The following is a 12,503-nucleotide window of genomic DNA, read 5'->3' on the forward strand; positions in this document are numbered from 1 at the left end:
GCTACATTTAGTGTAGGACAGTGCAATGGTTCTCAAACGTGTTACAATTTACACTTAATACAATTTAGGCATTTAGCAGACGCTTTTACTCCAAAGCGAATAAGCAGCGAATAAGCAGGTAATATATCAATAAGCAAGATAATTTGTTAGTACATCAAGGACCACCATATATCTGAGGCATTTGGAACCCCCTCAAGGACACTTTGAGACACACTGGTGTAGCGGAGAGTTTCCAGTGGGCACCCTGACTCTGACTAGAATGGAACAGAGGCTTCAGTATCATTGGGCCCAATTTCTTAACAATATGGCTGCTGTGCTTAGGGCCTGTACAACAGTGAAGTCATGACGTGACTTGCTCATCCCCCGGTTCCACGGAAATAATTCTCTATGGAGAATAACATTGAGTCACCTTAAAATCGTCTCATATAAGCATTGCGGTCCAAAAATAAACAAATGGTCTTTGCGATATTGTCGGCGAGGTGGCTTTGTATGGTTTATGATAGTCAGTCACTCATATTTGATAAAGCCTGTTTCTAGCGAAAATGTAACTAATTCCATGACAGTAACATTAGTGTTTTCTCACCATCAGTTGATTCTTCATATCCATATGAGTCAAACCGCTCAGATAATTTGTTTATAATTGGAACACAGTTCTTATATGACGCAATATGAAAAAGGTCTATGGGAATTCACAATGGGGGAAGAAAACCGCGAACCAGGTAGGATGTGTAAATTACGTCACACTTCACTGCTCTAGACCTTTTTCCCGAGTGCTCCCCTGTAGAGGGCACTGCCACCATTTCTGCGGAGTAAACAGTACTGTATTTTAACTAGTAGATTTACTTTGTGCCTGACTAGATTTTCCACCATTTCAAGCTTTCTTACACAAACACTTTTTCATACCGCTCCTACACATTTTGTCCCAAAACTGCCCGGGTCAGAGTGTCAGCTGCACTGACGCTCTGACAGGCAGCAGACTAAAAGACTAGACCAGGATTTCTCCGCCCCTACGAGGGCTCAACTTCAGTCAAAATAAACAAAACTACTTCACTACTCACCAAACCAAAGGTAGTTTTGCGTTGTTGAAAGTCCATTCTCCGCGGTGGGAAACCTCTCAGTACCCCACCCACTCTGTAAAATGCATTATTTTTGTCATGAAATACTCCAACTCAATCCAACTCGGCCGCCGCTTATTTCAAGGTTGTGTCTGCAGTGGCCGCTGGGTGGCTCGAGGTGGGTGCGTTTTATTTCATGACAAAAATAATGTATTTTACAGAGTGGTAGGGGCTGAGATATCCTGGTCTAGTCTTTTAGTCAGCCGCCTGTCAGAGCGTCACTGGACCAGAGCTATCCCAAACCCACACAAAATCAGCGTGAGCTCCTTTTTAATTGGAGTAATCTGCAGCGAAGAGGAAGCAATTAACTTGTGTTAAGCCGCCCCCAGGGGGCAGAGTGACCACAGACCCCACTGAGATCAGGGGCCGAGCTGTGAGATTTTTATACTGCCTGCTACGGAGCAAAGGACTGCACCTCTGAACCCACAATATGCTGCAGAGCTCCCTAACCACATGAACCATGGTCTTTTGTGGCCAGCCTGCCATCTTTCAGCAGCTAGACTTCACACTGGATGTGTACAGCTGGCCATTGGACGTGCTCCAGGAACTGATGGATTACCTGCAGATTTGTAAAAAAAAAAAAACGCTTCTAGGGGGTGTCCTGGCACGGATGTCCATGTCCACTTGTTGAGTGGCTTGACGGGGGAGGTACCCTGCCAACTTCCTGTCACAGGGTCATAGGCGGCTGGTGAGCCAACCGTTTGGCGAGGCTATGTTTTTTTTTAATACTACTCCACTACATCTCGGATCCAAATATTGTACTTTTACTCCACTACAATTACATGAAAACATTAGCTACTAGTTACTTTGCAGATTATTTATATTATTTATATTATTATATTATAAAACAAGCTCACTGTGACACGTTGTGAGCTTATGTTGATGCCATCACTTTCATTGCCTACTTTGACACAAGTACATTTTGAATTCCGGACTTTAAACTGAGTATTTCAATAATGCAGTATTGATACTGTTATCTAAGTAAAAAATCGGAGTAGCCTACGTTTTCGTCCACTGAGAAAAAAGGGACAGAGAGTCAGAGACTATAGAGCGCTCTGTTAGTATGATCACAGCAGCTGCAGCCCATGGCCATGATCAAGCCTAATTTATTTTCCGTCCCGCAACGAGGTTGCGCGCAAAGAATAGCAGACCTCCAAGCTTAGAGTCACACCGGGCACATCCGCAACACGATGTGAGCTTTTAGGCTACTGTATAACTGAAGCTTGTACAGCCAGCCAGCTGTTTCTCAGGGCGCAATGCCGTTGCCGCTGGGTGACGTCGATACCATCGAACACAGAAGAGGTATGAACTGAAACCCGCGCTGAGCGCACCCCAAAACAACACATTTGGGGAATTTATTACATGAAACATATTAGGCACCTGCGCATGAAGTCTCACATTTTTTAAACAAAAAGTCTGTCTATATAATGCTGCACCTGCGCTCATACTCTATATTAGGGTATAGCCTATATAATTTGAAAAATACCCAGCAGCATTTGGCCTTCATTACGCGCCACCTATGCACAGCCAGGGTGGTACTTTCGCTCCTCCCCAAAGACAGGGCAGCAGTGGTGCAGGGGTAGAGTTGCCGCCATTAGAACACAGAGGGTTCATGAAGGGTTACCAGTTCGTCCCTGGCTCCCCCAGAGTTGGGTCCGATGCATACTCCACTTTTAGAGCCGAATTTTATTTTTGGTTCGGCTCTGTCTAAACTACAATATAACGTCATTCAGAGGTTGCCTTGCATGCATGGTTTCCTCCGCCATCGGTGTATGAATGTGTGTGTGTGTGTGTGTGTGTGTGTGTGTGTGTGTGTGTGTGTGTGTGTGTGTGTGTGTGTGTGTGTGTGTGTGTGTGTGTGTGTGTGTGTGTGTGTGTGTGAATGGGTGAATATAATGCACAATCTGTGTAAAGCGCCTTGGATGAAGGCACTCTATAAATGCACTATTTTAGGACACTTTTCCATAGCTTTATTATTCGGCCGAATGAGTGTATCATGTATGAATATACTGTAGTTCACATGGACCTTTTCTTTTTTAGGGATGTTGTAGGTTAATGAAATGACGATTACATTGAGATTTTATCACTTGATCAAGATAAGGCTAGAGTACTAATAGATGACATTTTTTACTTTCTTTTCTACCCTTGATGCCTTTGGTGTTATGGGGGAGTTTACACTTTACAGTATATCATGGTTGGGGTTGCTATCCAGTTACATGCATTATGAAAGTGGGGGAAAGGATACAGCCAGGTATAACCAATACAGATTGTTAGGCAGTTTGCGCTCTTTCTGAGATGCTCTGCAGTCCAACCATCGAGCCCTCTTTGTTTAGACAAAAACTTTAGTTGACTTAACCTGTGTCACCTGCAACAACGATGTCAGCATTTTTATGAAGAAGGTAGCCCGCACTCACTTTAAAGTCGCTCCAAGCTTTTTTATTGACAAGCAGCACTAAGATAGACGTTTCGACTGGTTAAAGTCTTCTTCAGTATATTTAACCAGTCGAAACGTCTATCTTAGTGCTGCTTGTCAATAAAAAGCTTGGAGCTACTTTGCTGATGTAAACTGGGACAAGGCCTTAATTTAGTAGGGCAGTGGAGGGAGGGGAGGCAGTTCCCATTTTGCCAATGGGCTCCAGTGAAGAAGGAGAGGGTTAATGTTTTTAGCTGTTTTTGTGGGCACATATATACTACAAAGAGAAAGATTGGATGAGTGTGCAAAGTTGTATAAAAGGAAATGGCTGCCACTCCAGTCACATAGGGACATATCGATGGCCAAAATGCAAAACCTCCTATCTGGAAAATGTACTTCGTTGGGAAAATGAAAAATGTGTATTCAAAACCAAAACCTCCTATCTACTATTTCTACTATTTCTAGGTAAAACAAACTCCTATCTGCAGTCGACAACATGCAGATAGGAGGTTTTTACCTAGAAATAGTTATGCTATTATTAATGAATTACAGTATGCTTATTTTGAGATCAAGACATTCTACAGGTCTGTATTACCATTAACATTTTTTATCAACTCACCCTCTTGGTGTGGTAAAAGTTTCACCACATGACACCAATCATTAGCAATCAGCAGATTGGAGGTCTTGAGCTTCAGCATTTTGCCACTTTTGCAAACTTGTCAAATGTCATGTTCTAGTCGCATTACATTTTTTTGAGCGGTGGTCACAACGCTCCTATACGTGGCCGTGTGTGTGGGTCTGTCTGTCTGTCTGTCTGTCTGTCTGTCTGTATGCGTGTCTGTCTGTATGTAGCCTGTAGCCTGTATGTAGTACCTTTTGTGACCACACATGTTAAGGGAGGGGCGCTGTTGTTCAGGCCAGGCCAGGCCAGACACCCACCCACCCACACACACACACACACACACACACATACACACACACACACACACACACACACACACACACACACACACACACACACACACACACACACACACACACACACACACACACACACAATATATATATATATTTGTTTTGCTGTTGCGCAGCCTCCACGACCACCGCTCAGTTCACACGGGTGTGATTTTTACAAAATGAGGGGCAGAACGATCTTGCAGACAGACTGACCATGTGCAGCATGGCCTGTTGACCTCATTTCAAGTGAAATCCAAAAATCATTAATTTTTAGGAGGTTTTGGCCATCCATATAACTTGTTGTTCTGGACACAAACAACTGTCCTATATCGTCTCAAGGACCTCAAGGACATCCTCTCCTGTAGGATGATGACTTTTTTGATTGAAACCAGCACAGCGTCAGCTGTATGACCAATGACCATGCACGGACTAAAGATGGTTAAACATAGTTATAGCTAACCTTCTGCTTCAGCAAGCCCTGACACCTTGGCTATACAGTATACAGCAAACATATGTTCCTGTTAAACCAGGAGTAAGCTGACCTTACTGGACCTTTTTTTTTATAGTTCAGCTGTGCAGGTGTGCATGACACGTACTCAAGGCTGCCAGGGACACCAATGAACCACCGGGGATGTAGCTGCTTGAGGAACCCTTGCTCTATAATGACCTCAAAGACTCTGTCCTGCTCCATTTATTTAGCAATTATGTTTGTTTCTCAGTGTGTCAAGCCCCCCCCCCCCCCCCCTGCGCTCTCTCTCTCTCTCTCTCTCTCTCTCTCTGAATTTGTTGGGGCTTTTATTGGCATGGGAAACATTATGTTTACATTGCCAGAGCAATAATAATAATTTATATGTCCACTGTCCTTTGGTATTTGTCACTGAATATTTGCATACCAGTGAAATGAGATATCTGCATAAGGAGCAGTGGACACTATGGGGGCAGCAACTCAGGGAGCAATTAGGGGTTGCGACAACTTACGAGTCTTGCTCAGGGACACACAGTGACTGGAATGGCATCCATTTCCTTTTATACAACTTTGCACACTCATCCAATCTTTCTCTTTGTAGTATGTGCCCGCAAAAAACAGCTAAAAACATTAACCCTCTCCTTCTTCACTGGAGCCCATTGGCAAAATGGGAACTGCCTCCCCTCCCTCCACTGCCCTACTAAATGAAGGCCTTGTCCCAGTTTACAAATTTAGCAAACGAGGTATTTTATTACACACCAAAGCTATAAACTATGACCTAGACTTTGTTTGTGTCTTGATAAAAATGTTGACATCGTTGTTGGAGGTGACACAGGTTAAGTTTTTGTCTACAAAACAACAAAGGGGGCTCGATGGTTGGACTGTAGATCATCCCAGAAAGAGTGCAAACTACCTAACAATGATTTTAATGTGTATTGGTTATACCTGGCTCTATCTTTCCCCCACTTTCATAATGCATGAAACTGTACAGCAACCCCAACCATGATATACTGTAAAGTGTAAAGCCAAAGGCATTATGGGTAGAAAACCAAGTAAAAAATTTCATTTATTAGGGGTTACTACAACGTCTTGCTCAGGGACACGGGGTTGCTTTCTCAATGGTAAAGCTGTGTTTTTTCACTGACTCTGTACATAGTCAAGGGTATAATTTAGTAACAGTCGAGGTGTATTCTGCCACTGTATATTCTCTGTCTAGGTGCAATCTGTTTTGGGTTTTTGTGTGTTTTTCTCCCCCAACGTTTCTTTTTTGTTTTCTTACAATTTGTTTTAGTCCACTCCAGTGGGGTTTCTGTCTGGTGGCTGTGCTTGCATTTGTGAACAGAGTCCAAGAATCAGCTGTCCGAAGTGGCTGTCTCTCTAGTTTTTTATAAGGGCCCATTTGGTTACCACGTCTCCATGATTTAGCTGGGGACCACCTGGAACCCTCTCAAGGACCACTGGTGGTCCCCGGACCACTAGCTGAGAACCACAGCTGTAGGTGACAGCTTTATTATGAAGCATGTCTCGTCACTTTTAGGTCAGCGCTCTATTTTGATAATTAGTCAGCGCCGCTGCTACCATGACGCGCACGGCGCACTGTGTGTTGGGCATCATGCTGCCAAAAGGGCACCAAAAATGAGAGAGAAAAAAAAGAAGAAGAAGACTGCTCAATGCTTTCATCCATTTGATCTGGGGCCGTTGTCGCGGGGGGCAGGGGGCAGGGGGCACCCAACAGCCAGTTGTGCTTCGGGCACCAAAATGGGTTGCAGCAGCCCTGTAATTTGTCTATACTAGTCCTGTGCCCGGGGGTGTGCACATGCAGTATATGATGTTTAGACAGAGGTAGGAATATATATATATATATATATATATATATATATATATATATATTTCAATCTTTATTCAATATTCTAGAAATCATTTGTGGTACTGGAGGTTGGGTATTATTTGGAATATGAAAACCTTTGCATTGTTTAGATTGTCTGTCAAGGCCCAGTTCTATGATACAGTAATGTGCGCAGAAGATCAAGATACTGCTGTAGTCCTTAGGATGGAGACATAGCAGCCCAATAATCTGCAAACAGTTAGACATTTGACTTTTGTGTCTGCAAGCGGCGTAGAATTTGATCATTTATTTTGGGATGTCCCATCTCACTCTATATCTCTCTCTCTGACTCTCTCTAGTTGAGTTTTGGTGGAATGCCGTACAGTGGGAAGCCGCTAGACGTGGGAAGGAAGAACTTCCGAGGCTGCATGGAGAGCATCAACTACAATGGAGACAACATCACTGACCTGGCCCGCCGCAAGAAACTCAACACCTCCAGCTTGGTGAGAGAAACACACAACCTGAGTCAGGTTTATTGAGACTGGGACGTCTACTGTACGTGACTGTGAGCCATTTGACCTCAGGGGGCATTTATTCTGTTTTTTTTGGTCAATGAATTTGCCCTGAAAATATGTTTTATATTTGTTCCAACTTTGTGTCACCACTACGTCCACACAGAATGTGAAATAAATGTATGTATGTATGTACTGTGTGTGTGTGTGTGTGTGTGTGTGTGTGTGTGTGTGTGTGTGTGTGTGTGTGTGTGTGTGTGTGTGTGTGTGTGTGTGTGTGTGTGTGTGTGTGCGCGCGTGTGTGCGTGTTTGTGTGTGTGTGTGTGTGTGTGTGTGTGTGTGTGTGTGTGTGTGTGTGTGTGTGTGTGTACACTCACAGTATGTATGTATGTATGTATGTATGTATGTATGTATGTATGTATGTATGTATTTATGTATGTATGTATGTTACACAGTATGTATGTATGTATGTATGTATGTATGTATGTATGTATGTATGTATGTATGTATGCATGTATGCATGTATGTATGCATGCAGGCCTATGTATGTATGTACCGGTATGTATGTATGTATGTATGTATGTATGTATGTATGTATGTATGTATGTATGCATGTATGCATGTATTTATGTATGTATGTATGTATGTTACACAGAATGTATGTATGTATGTATGTATGTATGTATGTATGTATGTATGTATGTATGCATGCAGGCCTATGTATGTATGTACCTGTATGTATGTATGTATGTATGTATGTATGTATGTATGTATGTATGTATGTATGTATGTATGTATGTATGTATGTATGTATGTATGTATGTATGTGGGTGGGTGACGTGACGTAACGTTTTCGCTGTCCTCGGTGTCAAACATGTATAAATAAAAAATATATTTGTCAAAAACCTTCTGAATATTGTGCAGGACATTAAGCTTTATGTGAACTTACTCAAGATTAAAACATTTCATTCCTCATTTCTTCAGAATTATCAACCAAACATGGCAAAACTCATATGGTGTGACTGTCCTGGCCTTGTTTCTCAAAGTGGGAACTTGAATAAAACTAAGAAAAAGAATTGCTAAAAATAATTTGAAAATGAATTTAGGCTAAAAAATTTGTGAGCCTATATCTTTTCAAAGTCAAAGCATAATGTTTTCAGTCATTTCTGATCAAAAACATTTTGTCCCCCAAACCAAAATCATTTGGTGTGACACTAGTTTGGACAAATTAAACAGGCAATTATTTGGACACCTATTGGCTAGAGAGGTCCTTCTTCTGTAAGGCTATTCAGCACTCCCAGCACAACTGCAAGACAGGTGTCTGAGGTGAGTTATGATTTTAACATTTTCATGAAATGCCATCTTGTTGAAACTTTGACAAACTCACCACTTTGGATGTCTGTTGGTGTGACACCTTTTCATTAAAAAAAGCTTAAGTTATTTGAAGTTTTGGTCATATTTCCATGTAGATCTAGGTTGCTTTGTTATAGCTAGCATGCTGTTAGCATGCTAATGTGTACATAGTAGCCTCAAGGTAAACCTAAATGCAGAAAACGTAATATGGTGTGACACTTAATCATAATGGTGTGACATGTCTGCTTGTCACGCCATATGACTTGATTGTCACACCATATGATTTATACTGTATTTAACTACAGATATAACAATAAATAACAAAGTTCCATGTTTCTTTTGTACATTTAAACATTTGTTTTAAACATTTTTACATAAAATGTAATTTAGCTTCATTCAGTGATACTTCAAATTCATCAGACAGAGCAGAAACCCCTTCACAGAAACCTTAACATATTGTTTCAATCTAAACAATATTTTCTCTTTGTCTTAAACTATACATTCCATTTTCTTTTTTCAGCTGGAAAATGACAAGTGCTGAGAGAACGAGAAAGTACAGGGAGAAACTAAACAATGACCCAGCAAGGAGAGAGGAGCCAAAGGGGCGAGACTGCATTTTCTACGAAGAGCAGGAGGTTGTCTGTGGCATAGCAGAACCGCAACAAGGCAGCCGGTTTGCTACCCTCACCAAATACGACTGGCTGATGTACAATACAGTCTAAATGTATAATCTAATCTGATCTAATACTTTTGTACTTTCACTCACTGGACTGGACAGTGGACAGTGTTAAGGTAGGACCCGAGACAAAACTAGCGAAAATAGCTGATCTACAAGCTCTCAACACGTTGTGCTGCGAGAGCTTGTAGATCAGCTATTTTCGGAGTTGCGCAACCCAGCACTCTTTAGCTAGTGGAGATGTGGTGTAATGTCATGATTCCTAATTACATTTGTTCAACACAAAATGCTGTGTTCAAGTTCAGGAGACTTCGGAAAAAAGCAATTTACCTGAATGCTGAGTTCTGTTTCCACTAATTGGTGTTAATAAAATGTTGCCTTGGCTCCAAGTGTGGCTATGCGCCTTATTGTCTCTTTAGGATCCTTCTGCCGTGGGCCGGCAGAAGACTTAGGTGTGCGTAGCATTCCTGTGCACATCCTCATCATCCATCTACTACTACAATTCTTTCTTATCCCATGTTAAAGCCCTACAATAATATCCTGTTCAGAAATATTAAGGCCATGTTATCCTGGGTAATTGTTTAATCAATCAGTAAAGTTCAGTACTCACTAATAGGTAGGTTAAAACACAGTTTGCTTTGACACATGAAGATATGATCATACGGTGTGACACTAAATCATTTGGTGTGACATTCCAAATAGTGAAAAATCATACCTTTATTAATGATTAAACCAAAAAAATGTTTATGGATTACATAGAGAATATTATCAGGAAGAGTCACAAATATTTGTGTAATTTTAGAGAAAGTTTTGACAGAATACATTTAAAATATGTTGTAAGATCATGAACATGGGCCTCACACAGTGTCGATTATGAAAAAAATATACAGATATAATTAATTTTCAAAAAACTATAGTGGATCACTGGTTAGTTATGATAAAGGACTTTGATAAAGTGAGTAACTTAAGAAAGATGTACACCATTTTCATTTTATGAACAATTATTTTCATGTCACACCATATGACGATTTTAGGCACAAGTACAACAAACTGCTGAATAAAGTCTGATTCCAATAAAATATCTAAAAACAAAATGTATTTCCATAAGGTTGAGAGTGAGTAGAACAAAAGTAAATAACTTTTATGCCTGCAATTTAAAGTTTTTTTAAAAACACATTTTTTGGGGCGTCACGTCACTGACCCACGTATGTATGTATGTATGTATGTATGTATGCAGGCCTACCGGTATGTATGTATGTATGTATGTATGTATGTATGTATGTATGTATGTATGTATGTATGTATGTATGTATGTTATGTTAGTAAATACATAAGATTATTGTTTTTATTAGTTAGTAATAATAGTTAGCATTCGCTCCCTCAGTGCAGCTGGGAGCATAGATGGTGATACGAGCGCAAACATGCCTGGGCGTATGGGCCTACCTAAAAGAAAAAAAAAAAGATTAAGTCATTTAAATGAAATCACTGGTTCATGGACACAATGAATATATTAGCCGGTGAGTATTTAGCATTTTCTTTTATTCATCACTCCCCGGTGTGTAAAGACCTTTGCACACAAATACACTAAGTCTAAGACACATCTGTGACTACACACACACACACACACACACACACACACACACACACACACACACACACACACACACACACACACACACACACACACACACACACACACACACACAGTAATAAGAACTGGTCAACATACTGGTTACCATTATCGTACGTTGAACCCCTGAACCCCTGCTGTTCTCTCGCAACACAGTCTCACCGCTTTCATGTTCTCCGTTGACATTCCACCTGGCATTTCACCGTCTGCAGCTCATAAAAGAAATAAATCACTGCAGCTGCTGTGAAGCACGTTGTGTTTACAACCAGAAGCAGCATACCGGTACATTAAATGCCTGGACTCTTCTCATTAAAAGCACAGCATTACAAAACTGTGGGATGATTTAACTCCAGAATTCTCCCCACCTGACCTTAACAGTCTTTTTATTAATATTTTTCCTTTATGCAAATAACAAACCACAAAGAACATATAAATCCCCACCCACCCACCCGCCCACCCCTCAGACTAGGGCATTAATGACTTGTGATTTTTGCAAGTCGACTCGACTCAGTACAAAGTTGAGTTGAAGTCGACTTCAACTGACGTCATTATCAAACGATGGGGGGGGCGGGGGGGGGGGGGGGGGTCCGAATAGCATACATTGATCCTTTGTCCCTGGGGTTAGGGTTAGGCTTTTGTTTTGATGTTAATATTATAGATTAGTTAATTAATGGCTGAGTGAAAACTCCCTGTGCTAGTGTGCTTCCTTTCATTGACAAAACACAGTTGGAAAAGGAGAGAATTATTACTGTTTGAATGCTGTACACACGCACACATGGAGCAAACATAATTATCCAACAACGTCCAACAACGTCCCATCGTGCATTGCGCAGAAGGCGAGCGGCATTTCCGGTGTCGCAGCAATGGATTCAGAATAATGAAAAACACCTAGTTAGACCCCTCACATCCCACTTAAAGCATCTTTTTTGGGAGTAATTTTTTCCCTTATAGTATAGTGTATAGTAAGTGAATGAGACCCAGAATTACCCCAGCTGTCAAAGATTCTCCTAGGGATGTTGAATTTCAATCTTTGTTAGATAATTACTAGACACCTTTATGAACACATTGGTGAAGACATTGTTTGGTAAGGAATTTATTCCCAGGTTTGACAGGTATTCTGCTAATTTTCCATTTGGCCAATGTTTAATTTGTCGTCTGGGGGACCCCCCAAAATAATTTGGGGACCCCCTGGGGGTACCGACCCACAGGTTGAGAACCACTGTGTTATATCAGTATGTTATATCAAAACGTTATAGACCAAGGTTATTCTCCTAAAAAGAATGACCGACAGTACGAAAAGGGAGGGCCCTTAGCCAATGAGGAGCAGCCAAAGGGTAGATCTTTGTGCCCATACAGTACAGTACATGTTGTTCCATGCAAGCCTTGTTTCGTAGTAACAGTATTTCTATACTTTTATGATATTGCGTTGCTCCTGTGTAATGATTCCCTTTGGCTGTTCCTGCTCTCCTTCACAATTTCCCCAGAAGTGTGCCTTTCCATACCTCCCACGTCTGCATTTTTCTCTATTCTGCTGCCACATCATGCTTGTATTCTTG

The 12,503-nt window shown here is 41.3% G+C and overlaps 1 protein-coding gene across 1 annotated transcript in view; it reads left to right on the forward strand.

Annotated features, from left to right (window-relative positions):
• LOC308306664 (contactin-associated protein-like 2) overlaps window positions 1–12,503 on the forward strand; it is a gene marked incomplete at both ends in the record, with an annotated part of 459,572 nt that overhangs the window by 249,570 nt on the left and 197,499 nt on the right. Inside the window, 1 exon segment of the mRNA XM_080751705.1 lies at window positions 7,136–7,279. Within this exon segment, the coding sequence (XP_080607831.1) occupies window positions 7,136–7,279 (144 nt within the window).

Source organism: Nannobrachium achirus (genome assembly GCF_963921795.1).
Source record: "Nannobrachium achirus genome assembly, chromosome: 21".
NCBI classification, from domain to species: Eukaryota; Metazoa; Chordata; class Actinopteri; order Myctophiformes; family Myctophidae; genus Nannobrachium; species Nannobrachium achirus.